Source organism: Ranitomeya variabilis, chromosome 1 (genome assembly GCF_051348905.1).
Source record: "Ranitomeya variabilis isolate aRanVar5 chromosome 1, aRanVar5.hap1, whole genome shotgun sequence".
Taxonomy (NCBI): Eukaryota; Metazoa; Chordata; class Amphibia; order Anura; family Dendrobatidae; genus Ranitomeya; species Ranitomeya variabilis.
In genome coordinates this window covers 250,969,653-250,993,383 of record NC_135232.1, presented here as the reverse complement: position 1 = coordinate 250,993,383, position 23,731 = coordinate 250,969,653, and the positions used below count along the sequence as shown (strand labels likewise).

Below are 23,731 nucleotides of genomic sequence, written 5' to 3'. Positions count from 1 at the left end.
GGCCTGAGGACCACCTTGTCCTAGTGGATGACCAAGAAAGGAGGTTGGCAAGAAAGGGCCGCCAACTCGGAGACGCGGTGGATAGAAGTGATGGCCACAAGAAAGGCCACCTTCCAAGATAGAAGTGACAGGGAAACCTCCCTGAGAGGCTCAAAGGGGGCACCCCTCAGAACATCCAGCACAAGATTTAAGTCCCATGAATCCACCGGGGCCCTGTACAGCGTGGGCTACTCCTTGAAGAAAGGTCTTAACCTGTGGCCGATTAGATAACGTCTTCTGAAAAAGAATGGAGAGCACAGAAACCTGGCCATTTAGGGAACTAAGAGCAAGGCCCGAAATCCAGTCCTGCATGCAGGAAGGCCAAAATGGAAGGCAGGGAAAAGGACATGGGTGAATCATTGTTGGACTCGCACCAACGGAAGTAAGACTTCCAGGTACGATAGTGGATCCTGGAAGACGAAGGCTTCCTAGCCTGGATCATAGTGTGAATCACCCGGTCCGAAAGGCCGGACGCCCTTAGAACTGCGGTCTCAACAGCCACGTGGTTAAACTGAGCGACCGAGAATTCGGGTGGCAGATCGGACCCTGAGACAGCAGATCGGGTCTGTCTGGAAGGCACCAGAGGGCGTCCGCGAAAAGGTTGACGATCTCCGCAAACCAAGATCTCCTGGGCCAATCCGGGGCGATGCGAATGACCGGCACCCCTTCCGCCTTGATCTTTTTCAACAGCTTGGGAAGCAATGGAAGGGGTGGGAACAGATAGGGGAGCGCGAACTGCGACCAAGAAATGGCCAGAACGTCGACGCCCTCTGCGAGAGGGTCGCGCGATCTGGAGACGAACCGAGGAACCTTCCTGTTCATTCGGGAAGCCGTGAGGTCCACATCCGGAGTCCCCCATCGAAGGCAAATCTGATGGAAGACCTCCTGATGCAAGGACCATTCCCCTGCCGCGAGGCCCTCACAGCTGAGAAAGTCGGCAGCCCAATTGTCCACGCCAGGGATATGCACCGCGGATATCACCGGAACCGTTGCCTCTCCCCAGAGGAGGATCTTGGATACCTCGGCAAGGGCCAAGGAACTCCGAGTCCCCCCCGATGGTTGACATAAGCCACAGCCATGGCGTTGTTCCTCTGGATTCGGATTGGAAGGCCCCTGAGAATCCTTTCCCAGTGACGAAGGGACAGAAAAATAGCCCGAATCTCGAGGACTTTGATTGGCAGAGTTGACTCCTGCGCCAACCAACGACCCTGAACAGTCAGGTGACGAAACACCGCACCCCAGCCGAGCAGGCTGGCGTCCGTCGTCACCACTTGCCAGTAAACTGGAAGGAAGGACCTGCCCTGGGAGATGAGAGGTGACGTCAGCCGCCAGTTGAGAGACCATTTGACCCGGAGAGGGAGACGGATCGGACGATCCAGGGAGAAGATAGACCTGTCCCACTGGGACAGAATGGCTTGCTGAAGAGGTCGAGAATGAAATTGGGCGAAGGGAATCGCTTCCAATGTTGCTACCATTCTCCCCAGAACCTTCATGGCCGAACAGAAGGAGGGAGGCCGAGGACCCTGGAGCAAGCGTATGTCCCGACGAAGGACGGATCTCTTGTCTTCGGGAAGGAAGACTTTGGTCTAACGAGTGTCTAAGAGCATGCCCAGAAAGACGATGCGCTGAGAAGGAATAAGGCAGGACTTCTTCTGGTTGACCAGCCACCCGAAGCGGGCTAGGGTGTCGAGAACGATGGACAGACTTTCGTGAGCCTGAGCAAAGGACGGAGCCTTGATGAGGATGTCGTCGAGGTATGGGAACAGAACCAGGCCCCTGACCCTCAAGATGGCCATCAGCGCCGCCATGATCTTCGTGAAAACCCTGGGAGCGGCTGCAAGACCGAATGGCAGGGCGACGAACTGAAAATGGTCCTGGAGCACCGCAAAGCGCAGGAATCGGTGATGTCCCGAGAATATCGGAACATGGAGGTAGGCGTCCTGAATATCTATGGAACACAGAAATTCCTGAGCCTCCATGGAAGCGATTACTGAACGAAAGGATTCCATCCTGAAGTGATTCAGACGAACTCTCCTGTTGAGCAACTTGAGATCCAGAATGGGACGAACCTTGCCATCTTTTTCCGGCACCACAAAAAGGTTTGAATAGAAACCTGTGGAACGTTCTTTTTCTGGGACGGGAATGATCACCCCGGCTTTGAGGAGAGAAGCGATGGCTGCGAAGAAACCCGGAATTAGAGCGGGGTCTCTTGGAGGTCGGGATTCGAAGAAACGATCCCGAGGTCGTGAAACAAACTATTTTGTATCCCAAGGATACAACATCCCTGACCCACGCGTCCTCTACTGAGGAGATCCAGACGTCCCTGAAGAACAGACGGCCGCCCAGCCTGGGTAGAGGACTAGGGTTTTGTCGCGAGTCATGCGGAGGTGGATCTTCCGGTCCTGGGCCTGGAAGATCTACCCTGGGAGTAGCGGGAACGCCAGGAAGGAGTGGGTCTAAAGGATACCGACGACTTCTCTTGACATGCCTGTGGCCTCTGTTGCTGTTGGTAAAAGGAGTTTGACGCCGCGAAGCGACGAAAAGGCCAAAAGGACCGAAATTGCCGTCTAGGAGGAGGGCGACGAGGTTTCGACTGGGGAAGAAGAGAACTTGTGCCACCGCTGGCGTCCTTAATGATTTGGTCTAGCTTAGAACCAAAGAGTCGTGAACCCTGAAAAGGCAGGCTGGTAAGGGACTTTTTAGAAGACAAATCCGCCTGCCAGGCCTTGAGCCAAACGGTCCAACTGATAGCAACAGCATTGCTGGATGCCTGAGGCGCACAAGACGCGGCGTCCAGGGAGGCGGAGACCAGGTATTCACTGGCATGAGAAATCTGGTCGGCAAGCTCCGCCAGCTGTCCGGGAGGAGCACCGTCTAGGATGCCCCAACGGAGCTGTTTGGCCCATTTGGATATGATTTTGAAACCCAAGTGGAAGCAAAGGCCGGGCACAGAGTAGCTGCAGCCGCTTCAAAGGCTGATTTCTCAAAGGATTCTATAACCCTATCGTTAGAATCCTTTAGAGATGCTCTGCCGGACAGTGGGAGGACCGTGGTGGATAGCCTAGAGACTGGAGGGTCCACCGAGGGAGAGACGGTCCAGTTTGCGGTAAGGTCTGGAGAAAAAGGATATAACACGCCAAGGCGCTTTCTCCTCTGAAAGCGTCTGGTCGGGTTCTCTCTTTCTCTGGTCATGGTCTCCTCGAACTCAGGATGCAGAGCGAAAAACTTGGAAGGTGGTTTTGACCATCTAAACGAAACCGCCTGATCTGCGGGTTCCGTAGAGGAATCCTTGATGCCACAGGTCTGATTTATTGCTCCAATGAGTTTCTGAACCATATCCCTCATGCTAGCGATTTGGTTAGAATCCAGCTCCAAAATATCCTCCGAAGGATCGTCAGAGAATGCCTCGCCTGACTCAGTGGAGGAGAACCGGGAGGAAGCCGCCCACAGAGAAGGACCGTGTGGCGAGATGGAGCGGGAAGAGGACTCAGACCGACGTTCCTGTCTGGACCTTTTGCGGCTTATAATGGAGGGCTCGGACGGAGGCTCCTGTGACCCGCTGGCTACAGCGGGGGTCTGTAGAGGTAAACGATCCAGCATGGACACCAGAGTCTGAGACACCCGTGTTAGATCGGCCTCCGATTGTGAGAGAGGAAGCCTGGGGTGGGGATATCACTCTCAGGCGGATCAGACGGGGGATCCTGGGCGGTGGGAACAATCGGGTGGCTGCAGGCCTGGCAGAGTGGGGAGGACTGACCTGAGGGAAGTTTGCAGTTACAAGACGAACATGCAAAGTACTTGACTAAGGCAGAAGAAGAAGAAGAAGTAGGAGGACGAGAGCGGCCTCCTTTAGAGGTAGACATTTTGACGGGTACCTGAAGAATTGCCAGAGGGTTAGGGGACAGAGGGGAGTGTCAGTCTGCAGTGCAGAGCTACTCACGGCAGATGAAAACGGGATCCAGGTGGGAAGTTGTCCAGCTTGCGTGTGGACCTCCGGGGAAGTCTTTAGACAGGGAGGCGATATGAGCTTCTGCCGCAATACAAGAAGGGGAACCGCAGGAAAACGCCAGACTGTGCGCTCTGCAAGGTGGAGGAGCGGAGATGTGTGGCGCCAACGAAGTTCTGCTGAGCACCCAGGAGTACCAAGATGGCGCTGGTGGGCGGAGAATGCAGGGAGAAGGTTGTCGGGCGGGAGAAAAGCCCGCCCGAGCAAACCGGAAGTGGCGGAGTCGCCGGAAGTAGGCCCCGGCCGAAGCCGGGACGTAAATTTAGAGGCCGGCGCCGCCAGAGAAGAGAACCGCAGCGCCGGAGCAGTGTGCCCCAGGGAGTAAGCAGCGCGGCAGCCTGCCAAGACCGCCGCGCAGGTACAGGGCGCATTGTGGCCGCCGAGCATTGTGGCCGCAGAGGGAAGCGGCGCGGCAGCCTGTCGCGCTGAAAGTGGGGACACCGCGGCCGCCGAGCAGTGCGGCTGCAGGGAGAGCACTGCGGCCACATAAGAAGGAGACAGATCGAGCGTCGCTAGCCGGCCTTCACGGCGGAAAAAAACGTCGCAGCTCAGGAGGGAGCGCGGCTGCCTGAAAGGCCGTCGCATGATGCGATTCTGCCCGTGGGTTCCCTAATGAAAATAAAGGTAAAAATGGGAAATACTCACCTAAACATCCCACGTCGTTACTAACCTGAGGGGAATGAGACGACCAGGGAGCTGTGATGGACATCCTCGTCTCCTCCAACCGACAGGCTCTGGTGGGCGAGTGAGTGGGAGACGGAGCTAGGACCGGACTTCTAAGCATGCTTTTGTGCTAGGATCATGGTCCTGCTGAGGGATCTATGAGGATACGGGGTGGCAGTACACGCACTACTCATAGTCCGCATTGTGGGATTACAGGTGTGACTGTTCACCCTGTATCCCTCGGAGAACCTAAAAGAAAAACGACGCACATTGAGGTAGATAGGGGTCTAATAAAAGACCCGTGACCACCTCCTACTGACACTAAGCTAAACTGAAGAGTATAATGCCAGTCGGTGGGGTGTACACTGCAGAGGAGGAGCTAACTCTTTTTGTGCATAGTGTCAGCCTCCTAGTGGCAGCAGCATACACCCATAGTTTCCTGTGTCCCCCAATGAGAGGCGATAGAGAAAGCACAGTTTTTTCCAAGGAAGCTAACGTTAAATGATTCAGAAATACACTCTATACATTGTTAATGTGGTAAATGACTATTCTAGCTGCAAACGTCTGGTTTGTAATGCAATATCTTCATAGGTGTATAGAGGCCCAATTCCAACAACCATCACTCCAGTGCTCTTATGGTACTTTGTGTTTGCTAACTGTGTTAGAAGGCTAATGGATGGGTAGAACAATCTTGAAAACCCCTGTGCAAGTATGTTAGCACAGCTGAAAACAGTTTGGCTGGTTAGAGAAGCTATAAACCTGACCTTCCTTTGAGCTAGTTGGGAATCTGGAGCATTACATTTGTTGGTTCCATTAAACTCTCAAAATGGCCAGAAAAAAAAGAACTTTCATGTGAAACTCGAAAGTCTATTCTTGTTCTTAGAAATGAAGGTTATTCCATGGAGAAATTGCGAAGAAACTGAAGATTTCCTACAACGGTGTTTACTACTCCCTTCAGAGGAGAGCACAAACAGGCTCTAACCAGAGTAGAAAGAAGTGGGAGGCCCTGCTGCACAACTGAGCGACAAGACAAGTACATTAGAGTCTGTAGTTTGAGAAATCGACGCCCCACAGGTCCTCAACTGGCAGCTTCATTAAATAGTACATGCAAAATGCCAGTGTCAACGTCTACAGTGAAGAGGTGACCCTGGGATGCTGGCCTTCAGGGCAGAGTGGCAAAGAAAAAGCCATATCTGAGACTGGCTAATAAAAGGAAAAGATTAATATGGGCAAAAGAACACAGACAATGGACAGAGGAAGATTGGAAAAAAGTGTTATGGACAGACGAATCCAAGTTTGAGGTGTTTTGATCACACACAAGAACATTTGTGAGATGCAGAACAACTGAAAAGATGTTGCAAGAGTGCCTGATGCCCCTGTCAAGCGTGGTGGAGGTAATGTGATTGTCTGGGGTTGCTTTTGTGCTGGTAAAGTGGGAGATTTGTACAAGGTAAAGGGGATTTTGAATAAGGAAGACTATCACTCCATTTTGCAATGCCATGCCATACCCTGTGGATAGCGCTTGATTGGAGCCAATTTCATCCTATAACAGGACAATGACCCAAAGCACACCTCCAAATTATGCAAGAACTATTTAGGGAAGAAGCCGGCAGCTGGTATTCTATCTGTAATGGAGTGGCCAGCGCAGTCACCAGTTCTCAACCTCATTGAGCTGTTGTGGGAACAGCTTGATAGTATGAGACGCAAAAAGTGCCCTTCAAGCCAAACCAACTTGTGGGAGGGGCTTCTGGAAGCATGAGGGGAAATTTCTCCAGATTACCTCAGCAAATTAACTGCTAGAATGCCAAAGGTCTGCAATGCTGTAATTGCTGCAAAGGGAGCATTCTTTGACAAAAGCAAAGTTTGAAGGAGAAAATTATTATCTTAAATAAAAATCTTGTTTTCGAACCTTGTCAATGTCTGGACTAGACTTTCAATTCATTTGGCAACTCATTTGATTAATAAAAGTATAAGTTTTCATGGAAAACAAAATTGTCTGGGTGACCCTAAACTTTTGAACGGTAGTGTGTGTGTATGTATGTATGTATGTATGTATGTATGTATGTATGTATGTATGTGTATATATATATATATATATATATATATATATATATATATATATATATATATATATATATATATATATATATATATATATATATATATATAGTAGAATTGGAACAGAACAATGCTCACCGGTGGGTGCCTGGCCTCCTGGATGGAGTCGTCCACTTCTCTACCCAAAATGTATACAAAAAGAGCAAAAGGAGGCAGCACTCCAAACACTTTTCAAGGTGAAAAAAAGTAGGGTTTATTTAGCCCACATCTCTGTGCAACGTTTCGGCTCACACTGAGCCTTTTTCAAGCAGTGAGTGATACCAATAGTCGTGGTTTTATACGCATAATCTACAATCATTTGCATAATTGTTCATAAAACATTGCTACATATATAAATATTACATTGTGTGCATACATATTATATTATCTGTGCCATCATTAAAGTGCATTGTGCTAACGTGCTAATGTAATTATATACCCTCATGTCTATTTTTCTAACTCTCTTAAGTGCATACTTCCATTGATTCTTTCATATATCCATCACATATCATTAATATTTTGTACTTATTATATTTTTTATATTTTCTTACCCTGCCGCACAGAGCACACCACATGGAGGAAGCTAACCGCTATTATCGGCGTTCCCTTGTTCCTACTGCGCATGTCTCAGCGTCATAGCATTCAGTCATAGCCTGTCAGCCAATCCAGAGCCTCCTGCAGTGAATTACACTAGCGCATGCGCACTCGGCCTCCATCCGTGCCGCGGCGCCATCTTAGATGTGGCACACTATTATTTAGATGGTCTATAGGTGCAGCGATACCCATAATTATAATAAAGTTCACTGATATTTTATATCCCGCTGTGTTCTCTTCTTATAGACACTCCATGGCTTATTAATTCGGCTTTGCACTCTGGCACAACGGACGGCACCTTCCTCAGGCTGTCTCCGCTTACCAATGCCCCTTAAACTAGCTCTATAGCCCATAACGGCCACAGGGCATCGTAAAGGGATACATAAAAGCGCTTATGTTCTGCCCAATGTCTATATATGAAAAGCAGGCTTTTTCCACAACTCCATTGCTACTGGGCAACAGTAATGAAAGAAAAAAATAAAGAAATATAAAAAATAATAATTTTAAACGGAACAAGAAAAAATTAATAAAAAGAGCTTAGCATAAAAAATAAGTCTTAGTCTCCATGTGGTTATGCTCCAAATGCCGCCAGGTAAATTGTACTGAATATCTTCATAGACACGAGGATATATCTAAAAGATAAATAAAATAACATTAAAATTGGAATGACGTTATAAAGTTTTGTTTCTACAACACATTACAAATATTAAACTAGGAGTCCATACACATCTGATTCCTAGGCATACTGTAATGGGACTAATACATATTCGGGTTGATTTTAAATTCCACATTGAGTCCTTTCGGTTTAAGGGTATTCAATTCATAAATCCATCTTAGTTCTTGTTTTTTCAGGAGGGATACTCTGTCCCCCCCCCCTCTCCTCTGCATGGGAACCTTATATATTATTCTAAATTTAAGATCCTTCTCCATATGTCCTAATTCTGTAAAGTGTTTTGAGACCGGGAGGTCAAGTCGCTTTTTTCTAATTGAATGTCGGTGATTATTGATGCATACTTTTAGTTCGCATGTCGTCTCCCCCACATACCAGAATTTACAGGGACATTCTAGCAAATACATTACGTGGTCAGAATTGCATGTTAGGAATTGGTTAATTGTGTATATTTTATTCGTATCTTGATGTTTGAATGTGGACCCTTTCAACATATAAGCACAGTTCACACACGACAGGCATGGGAAGCAACCCTTCTGACTTATCCCAGTGATTGTGGTTTGACACCTATTTTTTAGTGGGCCAATATCAGCTTTAACCACTTGGTCTTTAATATTTCTACCCCTACGATAGGAGAACAGTGGGGGCTCCCTATTCCCCAATGTTTTCTAATTATTTCTGCTATTTTGTCACTTTCTTCCGTATATGTCATCACACATGGTATTCTCTCTAAGGGTTTTTTTATTTTTTGTCTTTCCCCCGTAATAGTTCTTTCCTATCCTTATTGCGAACCACATTTTTTGCTCTATTAAGTATTTCCTGTGGGTAACCGCTCCTTAGAAATTTTTTGACTAGGGTATCCATAACCTCATCAATTTCTTCATTTTTCTTGACAATTCTACGCACCCTAAGTAGTTGACTTAATGGAATTGATCTAACCATACTGCGAGGGTGCTGGCTGTCATATGTCAATAAATTGTTTCTATCAGTTTCTTTTACATACAGTGTGGTTATAAGTTCCCCTTTTGTTTGTCTAACCAAGACATCTAAGAACTGTAAATCAGTCCTCGAGGAAATCAACGTAAATTTAATGGTCTAATCTATTGTGTTAAGATATTGGTGAAAGCCCTCAAGTTCTTTTTCTGTACCATTCCATAGGAGGAAGACATCGTCTATGTATCTCCACCACACCAGCACATGCCGGAAGTGGTGGGACACATAGACGAGGTCCTCCTCCAGGGTACTCATGACCAAATTTGCGTACGCGGGGGCCATATTGGCCCCCATCGCGGCACCGCGTTTTTGTGGATAAAATGTATCATCAAATAGGAAGTAGCTCCGTTTAAGGATAATTTCCAGCAATCTTATAACAAATGTTTTACCTATATTTGATATCTCAATAGTTTCCAATTTCCTTTCCACAGCCTTTATCCCAGAAGTGTGTTCGATTGAAGTGTAGAGCGAAGTGACGTCAAATGACGCCATAATCACTTCCCTCCTCAATTCAACCGCCTCCAATTTGTTTAGAAAATCAGTAGTATCCTTAATATATGAACTAGACTTTCTGGCTATGGGGTTGAGAATCTTGTCCAAAAATGTGCCTATCCTACTAAAGACTTAATCCACCCCTGCCACTATTGGTCGCCCCGGTGGGTCAACCAATGATTTATGGATCTTCGGGGTTATATACAACACTGGGGTCATGGGGAATTCTAAACATAAGTAATTCATCAGTTCCTGATCAATTATTTCATTTTCCAACGCTTCTTTTAAGCAATTTTTTATCTCCCCCATTATGTTAAATTTAGGGTCCCCCTCTAATTTCTGATAGACATTTACATCTCCAAGTTGTCTGTTGATTTCTGCAATATATTTTAGCTTGTCCATGATGACAACAGCACCCCCCTTATCTGCGGGTTTAATTATGATGTCGTCATCATGGACAAGCTCCTGTAATGCCCCATGTTCCTCCTTTGCATATTGGGCCGTTTAAATTTTACAGGGGCCCCATCTCTAATCTCTTCAATCTCCCTCTTTACTGCTCTTTCAAAGGCATCTATGATGGTTGAATTTGTAGGTGGCACAAAATCGCTACTTTCTCTCAACTCCAGACTTCTAGAATTAAACTCACTACTTCTCATAGTACTCATTGTATTCTTATCCTGAAACCATTTAAGTTTGATTGACCTAAAAAATAGATACCATGTGTGATGACATATACGGAAGAAAGTGACAAAATAGCAGAAATAATTAGAAAACATTGGGGAATGTTGGGAAACGGTCTACCTGGTATTAAGGAATTTAGGGAGCCCCCACTGTTCTATCGTAGGGGTAGAAATATTAAAGACCAAGTGGTTAAAGCTGATATTGGCCCACTAAAAAATAGGTGTCAAACCACAATCACTGGGATAAGTCAGAAGGGTTGCTTCCCATGCCTGTCGTGTGTGAACTGTGCTTATATGTTGAAAGGTTCCACATTCAAACATCCAGATACGAATAAAATATACACAATTAAACAATTCCTAACATGCAATTCTGACCACGTAATCTATTTGCTAGAATGTCCCTGTAAACTCTGGTATGTGGGGGAGACGACATGCGAACTAAAAGTACGTATCAATAATCACCGACATTCAATTAGAAAAAAGCGACTTGACCTCCCGGTCTCAAAACACTTTACAGAATTAGGACATATGGAGAAGGATCTTAAATTTAGAATAATAGATAAGGTTCCCATGCAGAGGAGAGGGGGGACAGAGTATCCCTCCTGAAAAAACAAGAACTAAGATGGATTTATGAATTGAATACCCTTAAACCGAAAGGACTCAATGTGGAATTTAAAATCAACCCGAATATGTATTAGTCCCATTACAGTATGCCTAGGAATCAGATGTGTATGGACTCCTAGTTTAATATTTGGAATGTGTTGTAGAAACAAAACTTTATAACGTCATTCCAATTTTAATGTTATTTTATTTATCTTTTAGATATATCCTCGTGTCTATGAAGATATTCAGTGCAATTTACCTGGCGGCATTTGGAGCATAACCACATGGAGACTAAGACTTATTTTTTATGCTAAGTTCTTTTTATTAATTTTTTCTTGTTCCGTTTAAAATTATTATTATTTTTTATATTTCTTTATTTTTTTCTGTCATTACTGTTGGCCAGTAGCAAAGCCATATATATATATATATATATATATATATATATATATATATATATATATATATATATATATATATATATATATACATATACACTCACTGGCCACTTTATTAGGTACACCTGTCCAACTTCTTGTTAACACTTAATTTCTAATCAGCCAATCACATGGCAGCAACTCAGTGCATTTAGGCATGTAGACATGGTCAAGACAATCTCCTGCAGTTCAAACCGAGCATCAGTATGGGGAAGAAAGGTGATTTGAGTGCCTTTGAACAGGGCATGGTTGTTGGTGCCAGAAGGGCTGGTCTGAGTATTTCAGAAACTGCTGATCTACTGGGATTTTCACGCACAACCATCTCTAGGGTTTACAGAGAATGGTCCGAAAAAGAACAAAAATCCAGTGAGCGGCAGTTCTGTGGGCGGAAATGCCTTGTTGATGCCAGAGGTCAGAGGAGAATGGGCAGACTGGTTCGAGCTGATAGAAAGGCAACAGTGACTCAAATCGCCACCCGTTACAACCAAGGTAGGCCTAAGAGCATCTCTGAACGCACAGTGCGTCGAACTTTGAGGCAGATGGGCTACAGCAGCAGAAGACCACACCGGGTACCACTCCTTTCAGCTAAGAACAGGAAACTGAGGCTACAATTTGTACAAGCTCATCGAAATTGGACAGTAGAAGATTGGAAAAACGTTGCTTGGTCTGATGAGTCTCGATTTCTGCTGCGACATTCGGATGGTAGGGTCAGAATTTGGCGTAAACAACATGAAAGCATGGATCCATCCTGCCTTGTATGGAGCATCTTTGGGATGTGCAGCCGACAAATCTGCGGCAACTGTGTGATGCCATCATGTCAATATGGACCAAAATCTCTGAGGAATGCTTCCAGCACCTTGTTGAATCTATGCCACGAAGAATTGAGGCAGTTCTGAAGGCAAAAGGGGGTCCAACCCGTTACTAGCATGGTGTACCTAATAAAGTGGCCGGTGAGTGTGTGTGTGTGTATATATATATATATATATATATATATATATATATATATATATATATATATATATATATATATATATATATATATATATATATATTAAAGGAAATGCATGAGAAAATCTAGTGGAGTTGTGGAAAAAGCCTGCTTTTCATATATAGACATTGGGCAGAACATAAGCGCTTTTATGTATCCCTTTACGATGCCCTGTGGCCGTTATGGGCTATAGAGCTAGTTTAAGGGGCATTGGTAAGCGGAGACAGCCTGAGGAAGGTGCCGTCCGTTGTGCCAGAGTGCAAAGCCGAATTAATAAGCCATGGAGTGTCTATAAGAAGAGAACACAGCGGGATATAAAATATCAGTGAACTTTATTATAATTATGGGTATCGCTGCACCTATAGACCATCTAAATAATAGTGTGCCACATCTAAGATGGCGCCGCGGCACGGATGGAGGCCGAGTGCGCATGCGCTAGTGTAATTCACTGCAGGAGGCTCTGGATTGGCTGACAGGCTATGACTGAATACTATGACGCTGAGACATGCGCAGTAGGAACAAGGGAACGCCGATAATAGCGGTTAGCTTCCTCCATGTGGTGTGCTCTGTGCGGCAGGGTAAGAAAATATAAAAAATATAATAAGTACAAAATATTAATGATATGTGATGGATATATGAAAGAATCAATGGAAGTATGCACTTAAGAGAGTTAGAAAAATAGACATGAGGGTATATAATTACATTAGCACGTTAGCACAATGCACTTTAATGATGGCACAGATAATATAATATGTATGCACACAATGTAATATTTATATATGTAGTAATGTTTTATGAACAATTATGCAAATGATTGTAGATTATGCGTATAAAACCACTGCTATTGGTATCACTCACTGCTTGAAAAAGGCTCAGTGTGAGCCGAAACGTTGCACAGAGATGTGGGCTAAATAAACCCTACTTTTTTTCACCTTGAAAAGTGTTTGGAGTGCTGCCTCCTTTTGCTCTATCTATCTATCTATCTATCTATCTATCTATCTATATATATATATATATATATATATATACACACATACATACACACACATACATATCTATCTATCTTATGTAAATTAGTAGCTAAAACAAAGGTGTTCTAATGTTTTGATAATTGTGTTAAATAGGGAAAATAAGTGTTACTAGTTGGTAGTCGTCAAAATACACTAATATTCATTGCAAAGTTGTCAGCTGGAAAACAGCCGCTATGAAGAACAAAGTATGCCCAGAGCCATCGAAAATCAAGCACCAGTCTGGGCATCCATAGGTTGTACAGAATATTGCAGCTGCGTGGTAGACCTGAGTAAGGTGCTAGTGATGAGTTGGTGACTTTGCATGAAGAGTAATTAATTTTAGAAAAATGTTAAAGCAGAGATGCTGATACTGCCCCCACCCGCAGCTGTGTAGCAAATTAATCTGGAAGCACTTGTTTGGCAAAACACTTACGGGTAAACCAGATCTAGTTGTGCTCAGCGAGCAGTCAAGACACAAGAACCCATAAACGTGAACACAAGAAAAAAATGAACAAGATCGGCACTCTCCACTGAAAAAAGGAGAACTTTAGTGTGGTCGTCAAAAGACGAGATGGGGCATGAGGAAGTAACCAAGTGACAAGATGTTTTGTGTAAACTGCGCTTCTTCTGGTAGGAGTGTATTATAGATCTTGTTCTCTTTTTTTCTTTTACTTCACTTTGTTGTCCCCTTAGAGAAGTTAAACATGCGATTGAATGATCACAGTATTGCAGAATACAGTAAAAATCACGGCCTCCTATGCATCCGTACGAATAACAGCCATCATCTGCCAGCAATAATGCAGATGATGGCTTATGAGCCTACTATAAAGAAGGAGACATGACAAACTATGTACCGTATATACTCGAGCATAAGCCGAGATTTTCAGCCCAAATTTTTGGGCTGAAAGTGCCCCTCTCGGCTTATACTCGAGTCACGGTCGACGGGTGAGGGCGCTGAGGCATACTTACCTGCTTCCGGGGCTCCTGGCGCTGTCCCTACAGTCCCAGGGTCTCCGGGTGCCGCAGCTCTTCCCCTGTTCAGCGGTCACGTGGGACCGCTCATTAGAGAAATGAATATGGACTCCACTCCCATAGGGGTGGAGCCGCATATTCATTTCTCTAATGAGCGATAACGGTGACCGCTGATAGAGGAAGAGGCTGCGGCACCGAAGACCAGCTGTCCGGGGGAAGGAGCGGGACGCCGGGAGCAGGTAAGTATTACATACTCACCTGTCCGCGTTCCACACGCCGGGCGCCGCTCCGTCTTCCCGGCGTCTCTCCGCACTGACTGTGCAGGTCAGAGGGCGCGATGACGCATATAGTGTGCGCGCCGCCCTCTGCCTGATCAGTCAGCGCAGAGAGACGCCGGGACGGGACGCTGAGGAGCTGCAAGCAAGAGAGGTGAGTATGTCATTTTTTTTTTTATTGCAGCAGCAGCAGCAATGGCACAGCTTTCTATGGTACATCTATGGGGCAATAATGAACGGTGCAGAGCACTATATGGCACAGCTATGGGGCAATAATGAACGGTGCAGGGCACTATATGGCACAGCTATGGGGCAATAATGAACGGTGCAGAGCACTATATGGCACAGCTTTCTATGGTACAGCTATGGGGCAATAATGAACGGTGCAGAGCACTATATGGCACAGCTATGGGGCCATAATGAACGGTATGGAGCATCTATTTTTATTTTTGAAATTCACCGGTAGCTGCTGCATTTTCCACCCTAGGCTTATACTCGAGTCAATAAGTTTTCCCAGTTTTTTGTGGCAAAATTAGGGAGGGTCGGCTTATACTCGAGTATATACGGTACTTTGTAATTTTTCAGGAAGGGGGTAAACAAGCTGTTACAGGCTTTACACACTGCTTATACACAAGGAATAATGTATCCCTTTCTCAGTGACTTGTCTATGGCCATCTTAAATGCACAGTAAACACCGAAAATCTTAAAATGTTATTAAAATATATTCTTGGGTATAAACAGTACACAAGTTTTTGGCATCCATAGCAATACTCATTGTCAAACAACAAAGATTGCTAACAACTGTTAGGCTATGTGCACACGTTGCAGATTTGCCTGCGGATTTTTCTGCACTAAATCCGCAGCTCTTGGCAGAAAACGCAGGTGCCTTTTTGATGCGTTTTTTGCTCGGTTTTGATACGTTTTTTTATGTGGTTTTGTATGCGTTTATGAAAGCTAAATAAAGATGTGTTATTGAACAAAAAAAAGATTTGTGATGTCATGTCTTGTCCAAGCTCCTCTTTTACATTTGTCCAACCCCCACTCCATTACACACATAGATAGATAGACAGACAGATAGATAGACAGATAGATATTAGATAGATTAGATAGATAGATAGATAGATAGATATAAAAAAAAGAAAAGGAACAGCACAGAGATACTTATCTTCAGGTGCAAGGCCCCCAGACAACCAGTCCACCGATCATCCAAATTCCATATAATTTCAAAAAAAGAGGCAGCACTCCATTATTCCAGTGAAAAAATGTGCAGGGTTTAATTTACCCACATATTCAGGCAACGTTTCAGCTCGCAATGAGCCTTTCTCAAGCCTTTTTAAATTAGATAGATAGATAGATAGATAGATAGATAGATAGATAGATAGGCTACTTTCACACATCAGGTTTTTGCCGTCAGGTATAATCCGGCGAGTTTTGAAAAAAAAAAAAAAACAGATCCGCTTTTTTCCGCCGGATCCGTTTTTTTTCTCAGAGAGTTGTATTTGCGCCGGATTGTGCCTGATGTCCTCTTGTTTCATCCCTTTTTTGCGCGATCCGTTTCCAGCGGACAGAGAAAACGTACTGAGGACAGTTTTTTCTGTCCGGCAAAAAAACGCACAGCGACGGATCCGGCGAAAAACGTATGAAATCGAGATGTGAAATGATGCATCCGGCCTCTGAATCCGGTTTTTCATGCATTTTTTCCATTGAAATCATGCACATTTTCCGTTCTCTCTCTCTCTCTTAAAAGACAAAAAACAAAACAAAAAAAAAAAAAAACTGATCAGTTGCATCAGTTTTTCACTATTTGCAACGGATCCGTTTTTTTTCAAAAATATTTTTTTTACAGTGGCGGAGGAATACAGTGCGGAAGCTGATGCTCTCCACGGGAGATCGTCGTGGGACACTCGTTTTAATTGGATTTCTGCGGATCAGGGAGTATATTGGTTGTTTATTATTTTAATATTTTTTACAGGTGACACTGGCTTCGGGGATCAAAGTGACAAGGTGATGGCGAGTATGTACTCTATGTTTATATGTATCTACTGTATGTTGTGTGTGGTATGTTGTGTGTGGTATGTTGTGTATGGTATGTTGTGTGTGGTATGTTGTGTGTGGTATGTTGTGTGTGGTATGTTGTGTGTGGTATGTTGTGTGTGGTATGTTGTGTGTGGTATGTTGTGTGTGGTATGTTGTGTGTGGTATGTTGTGTGTGGTATGTTGTGTGTGGTATGTTGTGTGTGGTATGTTGTGTGTGGTATGTTGTGTGTGGTATGTTGTGTGTGGTATGTTGTGTGTGCTGCTAGATGTTGTGTGTGCTGCTAGATGTTGTGTGTGCTGCTAGATGTTGTGTGTGCTGCTAGATGTTGTGTGTGCTGCTAGATGTTGTGTGTGCTGCTAGATGTTGTGTGTGCTGCTAGATGTTGTGTGTGCTGCTAGATGTTGTGTGTGCTGCTAGATGTTGTGTGTGCTGCTAGATGTTGTGTGTGCTGCTAGATGTTGTGTGTGCTGCTAGATGTTGTGTGTGCTGCTAGATGTTGTGTGTGCTGCTAGATGTTGTGTGTGCTGCTAGATGTTGTGTGTGCTGCTAGATGTTGTGTGTGCTGCTAGATGTTGTGTGTGCTGCTAGATGTTGTGTGTGCTGCTAGATGTTGTGTGTGCTGCTAGATGTTGTGTGTGCTGCTAGATGTTGTGTGTGCTGCTAGATGTTGTGTGTGCTGCTAGATGTTGTGTGTGCTGCTAGATGTTGTGTGTGCTGCTAGATGTTGTGTGTGCTGCTAGATGTTGTGTGTGCTGCTAGATGTTGTGTGTGCTGCTAGATGTTGTATGTGCTGCTAGATGTTGTATGTGCTGCTAGATGTTGTATGTGCTGCTAGATGTTGTATGTGCTGCTAGATGTTGTATGTGCTGCTAGATGTTGTATGTGCTGCTAGATGTTGTATGTGCTGCTAGATGTTGTATGTGCTGCTAGATGTTGTATGTGCTGCTAGATGTTGTATGTGCTGCTAGATGTTGTATGTGCTGCTAGATGTTGTAGGTTCTGTTATATGTTGTAGGTTCTGTTATATGTTTGTGGTTTTTTTTTTTTTTACACTCAACACATTAGCCGGATGATGGGACTACTACTGTCCCATCATTGGCTAATGTGTCACTCAGAGAGAGTAGCAGGCATAGCCCGATGGGACTTGTAGTCCCATCAGACGATGCCTGCACACACACACACACAGACCCCCGAGAGGCACACACACAGACCCCCGAGAGGCCCACACGCAGTCTCCGCCCACACTCCGCACACACACTCCCCCCTCCCGATCTGCAACGTTTTCACCCGCAGCTAAATCGCAGATCTTTTTTACATCTGCGGTTTTGCTGCGGATGTGCCCGACTCAATGCAAGTCAATGGGTGCAGAAACGCTGCAGATCCGCACAAAAAATTGACATGCTGCAGAAAAAACAACGCTGCGTTTCCGCGCGTTTTTTTCCCGCAGCATGTGCACTGCGGATTTGGTTTTCCATAGGTTTACATGGTACTGTAAACTCATGGAAAACTGCTGCAGATCCGCAGCGTCACAAACGCCGCGGATCCGCAGTAAAAACCGCAACGTGTGAATATGGCCTAAGGGTATGTGTATATGTTAAGTATTTGGTGCAGAAATTCCTGCATCTCTTGGCAGGAAAAACGCTGGGTAAAATATGACCATGTTTGATGTGTGGGTTTTTTTTGCACAGATTTTGTGTGTGTTTTTTGCACAGATTTTCCACACATTAGTATGAGTGAAATCTGCAACAAATCTGTGAGTCAAAATAAGCAACATGTGCATGAGACTTAAGAATTCTCATTCACTTTGCTGGCATCAGGAATCCCTTCAACAAATTTGCGCTGGAAAAAATGTGACGAATTTGCAAAGTGTGCACAGGCAATAATGGTTAAAAAAACAAAATGATTAAAAAACATGTTTCACAACATATTGTGCCAATTCTATTTACCTGCTACTTTCTGGGGTTGATTGATAGACACACTGATACCTGCTACTGTAACCGGAAGGGTAGTGACACCGCCAGATGACACAACAGCAGATACCACTGGTGGCTTGGCCAAAGCAACTTGTGCCGTTTGTCCAGGCTGAGCTTGGATCTGTCCTTGAGCCTGCAACTTAGGATTAAATAGGGTATAAGTGTTAAAAAAGTAATATAACTTGAAGAAACAGGGCTTAATTTGAAATGGTTTGTATACATTAATTTTTCCTCTTACCAGGCGTAGATTTGTCACCGTAGCCCCAGTAAGAACAGCTCCAGCACGTGACGCAGTTACCGTCGCCAGCTGCTGTGCTTGGGGTTGAACCTGTACTTGTGCGGTGGTGCCAGCCAGTGTACCAGTCTGAGACACCTGCTGTGGAAGCTGAAGCTTCTGTTTCTGAAGCTTAAGAAGCTGCTCCTGGAACAAATATTGAACAAAAAGATAATTAGACAGTATAATCATCAGACAGCCAGCACCCTCACTGTTCCGCTGTTACTAGCTGAGGCAGGACAGCTCCAGTGTATAAAGATCATTCTCAGACTATAAAGCTCAAATCCTATTCGCTTCAATAGATGCAGAGTTACAGCCCCTGTGAACGGTCACAACACAGTGTACAAAGACATGCTCTTCCAGATCCTTACACTGTTAACAAAAGGCAGTTGGAGCTGCAAACAGCTGATCTTTGGGGGTGTTGGGGGCCCCCACTGAATGGATGTTGATAACCATCTTAAAGATGGGCCATCAGTATGTAAGTACGGGACATCACATAACTCATGTTATAATTTATTTCAAGCATGCACAAAACCTAGAAGTACAAAACATAAAATATTTAATAATATTTTTTTGCTGATGCCAGCAAAGTGAATGAGAATTCTTAAGTCTCATGCACATGTTGCTTATTTTGACTCACAGATTTGTTGCAGATTTCACTGGAATCTCAGGCATTGTTTGCGTATATGAGGACTACTTTATCAATAGGAACTATTGTGAGCATAATATACAGATATATTAAAAGGACATTGTAGTCCTCATGCTACCAGTCTGGCAAATAAAAAAAAAAAAGTGTCAGAAATACTGATGTTAATGTAAGGGGGTGACAGAGGCCGCCATGTGCCTCTCCTTCCTCTGACCGTGTTGGCATTGCACATATGTTTTCCATTGAGTTTTATGTACCTTACTATATTTGCTTGATTTTATAATACTATAATGTACCTTTTACAATTGAAACCGGACAAGGAAAATCAGAGGAAGTTGGTGGACCTACGGGCACGGACTCCGCAGATAAGAAAAGGACAGTCTGCGGGACAGAGGCTGTCGGAAGATACAGGGATACAAGTGTCTTCAGATAAAAAGTTGTCAGAGAAGGCAGGGAAAGTTCCAGGAATGTTATTGTATGTGAACTGTGCTACGCAGGGCTGTGGAGTCGGTAAGCCACAGTTGCGACTCCGACTTAGACTCCGACTCCTGGAACTTATCAGGTTCCGACTCCGACTCCTTCATAAATGGCCAATTCGTAACAATAAATTTACTGTTGTAAAATATTAACATCGTGCTTATTCAGTTTCTCACCATCATATAAGTAATCAGACCACTTAGAGCAAAAACTATATTTATTACAATACAATTAGAATATAGCAAATAACTTATAAACTTTTCTAAACTCTTGTAAGTAAATATGCAATAAACACTGTTATGCAGTTAATAAGAAGAAATCTATAAATTTGTCCTCAGAAAAAGTATTGCCTCTGTCAGATCCTTCTTCATGGATGCCCTCAAATCTGATCTAATTATTTTGAGAGCAGAGAACAACCTCTCTACACTAACTTGGGTTGGTGGCAAAGCAGTAACCACTCGGGCAACATCTCTGACAATGTCAGGATACAGAGGAATCGCTTGTTGCACTGTTATTTTTGATGAACGGTCAAATTTCTCAATTTCTTTTAGTGCACATGAAAAATTCTGCTGAAATGTACTGGCTGTGTTCTTTGATGGGGATGACTCTTCTATGCGGGAACGCTTTGCACGGTCCTTGTGATCCAAATATTTTTCGAAATTAAATTCTTCATCAGTTGATGAGGGTGAAGATGTGGCAGGACGACCAAATTCTTCTTGTTCCTCCTGACTGTTCTGCAACACTTTCATCCTTACTGCTATTTCAAACAGAGCTTCTTTTCCTTTAGTTAGCTGTTGATCATCTAGAAGAATCCGATGCATTGGGTCTACATAAACAGCTGCCAAAAGAATGTTATTTTGTAATAGTAGCTCCTCTCTCCGTTTCATTGATGTAGCAATGCCACTTGCAATTAACCTTCCTCTTTGGGACAGGCGAAACATCAGGTTCTTCCACTCTTTTAAGAAAATACCTGGAGTTAAGTCCTCTGCTTGTAATTTTTTAGTCACTGTAAATGGGTGCTGTAGCAATTTTTCCAGCTCAGTCACCTGATTCCACTGACTTTCATTTAGCGTCAGATGAGGGTTAGCCATGTCTACAAGAAAGGTTTTCAGTTCAACCAAGCGCTGAATCATTAAGTACTGCCCCATCGTGTGGCTTGATCAATAATTGCCCCTTTTCCAGCACGTCTCTTCAAAATTGAGTCAACTTTAGGGGTTCTGGCAACAGTAGCCAATTTTCTCACCTTGCCAATCAGTGCAGCAGCATGTCCTTCTTGCAGACTGTCTCTTATAGCCAGCTGTAGCGTATGCACAACACAGCGCATGTGATGAATGAAAGAACGTATTGACACAGTTTCAACAAGATCATCTAAACTATCATGTTGCTGTTCATCTGAAGCAACTTCAGTTTGCTCCTCAGTTACAATACTGTGTTCCTCTATTTCAAACATTTCTGTGTCTGTGGACCCAGAATGTTCTTCTAGCTGCTGGTCACCATCATTACTCTTATTTATTAGCTTAATAGTACTTATCATATTTGAAGCATTGTCAGTTACGACAGAAAGAACTTGCTCTTTTTTAAGTTCATAGTCTTGCAGAACCTTTTCCACCAAGACCTGGAGAAACTCACTGGTGTGATGAGCTTTGGTGTCTTTTACTGCCAATGTCTTGGTAACTATTTCATTTTCGTCACAAATCGGACATTGATGGCAAAATAGTTCACTCTGTGACGTGTGCAGGCATCCATTTTAAGAAACAGAAAGCGTCCCTTGAGAGTTTTTTTAAGTTCTTCCTTTTGTTTAAAAGCTTCTTCGATTAATAATTTTCTAATACTCTCTCTCTCTCCAGAGAAACACCAAGCTTGCGGGCCATTTCCCCATTCAGACACATAAAAGCTGGTCGTGAAAATAACGAAATAGGCACACTATCCTTTACAACAAGCTCTATGATCTGTTTTTTAAATTTATCTACTGTCATTGTCACAGTAACTTTGTCACTGACAAAATATCTTGCAACTGATGGCTGCAAAGTTCTCTGCGCCTTTGTTTGGCTGGAAGAGCTGGGCACTGGTTCATTGGTTTGGATGCAGTCTTTCTCATCCACTGCTTTCAGTACTTCTGGATGAAAGCGCTGTAAATGTCTCTTTAGATTAGAAGCTCTGGTAGGAGCATTTTTATCTTTGCCTGAATATGCACTGATCTTGGCTTCACAGCATTTGTCGTCGTCTGGATCATTTGTCATACACTGACAGACATAATGTTTTCTATCTTGAGTGATGGTGAAATGTTCAAATACAGCTGATTTAATGTGACGCTTCTTTGACATTCTCAAGTTTTTAATTCTGCATTCACAATCCAAATGACAATTGTTTTTCCTAAAAACAATTGTACAAAATTATTGCCAGGTCGTACAACTGATATAGTGGTCAGTAATACTGTTATTCCTCATGTACTCACAGTTAACTGATGCAAAGTTTGTTGAAAGGATAATACTTCTTACAGTCTTCCTCTTCTGAGTAGCAGCTGTGAGATGCTTGGAAGACGCACACCTAGTAAACATCTAGTCTAGAGGAGGAGCTTTACTACTAAGAATTTGCAACACATTTTCACTTTCAGTTTCATACATTGTAAGTAGGGGGGTTGGGGCAGCATGAGGTTAACCAAGTAAAAGATTAGATAAGGGCAGCACTTGGGAGAACAGTGACACAAGAAGTAAGAAATGTCTCTATCTCCAGCAGAACTGCTCATCACTGTTGTTCATAGTTTGATAGAACATATATATATTTGAGTAACATTTATAAAATTCATATGAAAGTTCAATTATGAAATATTAATACTTTTTTTTTTAAAGCTGGAGTCGGAGTCGGTACATTTCTACTGACTCCAACCAAAACTAACTCCGACTCCACAGCCCTAGTGCTACGTCTGTATCAAGAACTCGGTTTCCAAGTAAAGTTGAACTGTTGAATATGGATATGGAGTCTGGAGTTGTTTGTGTGAACCGTGAGTCTGGAGCTGATATTACAGAACCAAAAGAAACCCTGGAATCTAAAAGTGAGCGTTCTGCTTGATATTTGTCGCACACAACAGACCAGACTTTGTGGTACCTTTGTGGGGTGCCAGGGTGTGGCAGCGCAGCACCCTGGCCACCTCACATTAAGAGGAAACATGAAGCAAGGATGGTAATTATGGCAAAATATCCCACTTAGTCCTTATTCACTCCATATTTTCATCTGTACTTTTTTCTTTTACCAATTTAGGTTAAGAGGTTTTTCTATACATTTGGGTCACAAATCAAAATAGGGGCTCCTTAATCTTAATCTGCAAGTTACAGATTCTGCAAAGAGTATATCAGCCACTTATGTATTTATTACTGCCTCATTGACTTGCAGAACTGTGATAAAGAAACATTCCATCTAAATATGGTGTAAAAGGGTCACGATGGAAAAAAGCTGATTCAATGCTCTGTTTAAGGCTGCTTTCACACATCAGTTTTTTGCCATCAGTCGCAATCCATCGAATGTTGAAAAAAATGGATTTGTCGCAGATTGTGAAAAACTGATGTGACGGATCCGTTTTTCGTCAGATCCGACTAGCTGATCCAGCTACTTGGATGCTCAGTTAAAAAAAACAAAATCCGTCGCCGGATTCAGTCATTTGACGGATCCGGCGCCATAAGCTTCCAATCAAGCAAACAACGGACGGTGACAGATCCGTTACTGTCCATTTTTTCAATGGACACAAAAAACGTTACTATGTTCGTTTTCTCCGTCTGCTGGATAAACAATTTTTGACGGATTCGGCAAACG

General features: G+C 43.8%; 1 protein-coding gene across 2 annotated transcripts in view; it reads right to left on the bottom strand.

Annotated features, from left to right (window-relative positions):
• EP400 (E1A binding protein p400) overlaps nt 1-23,731 on the bottom strand; it is a 306,993-nt gene that overhangs the window by 35,390 nt on the left and 247,872 nt on the right. For both annotated transcript variants that reach the window (XM_077293325.1, XM_077293326.1), the window contains exons 47-48: nt 18,766-18,948; nt 18,501-18,666 (exon numbers count right to left, since the gene is read on the bottom strand). In XM_077293325.1, coding sequence (XP_077149440.1) covers nt 18,501-18,666; nt 18,766-18,948 — 349 coding nt within the window. The remainder of the gene's footprint in view (nt 1-18,500; nt 18,667-18,765; nt 18,949-23,731) is intronic.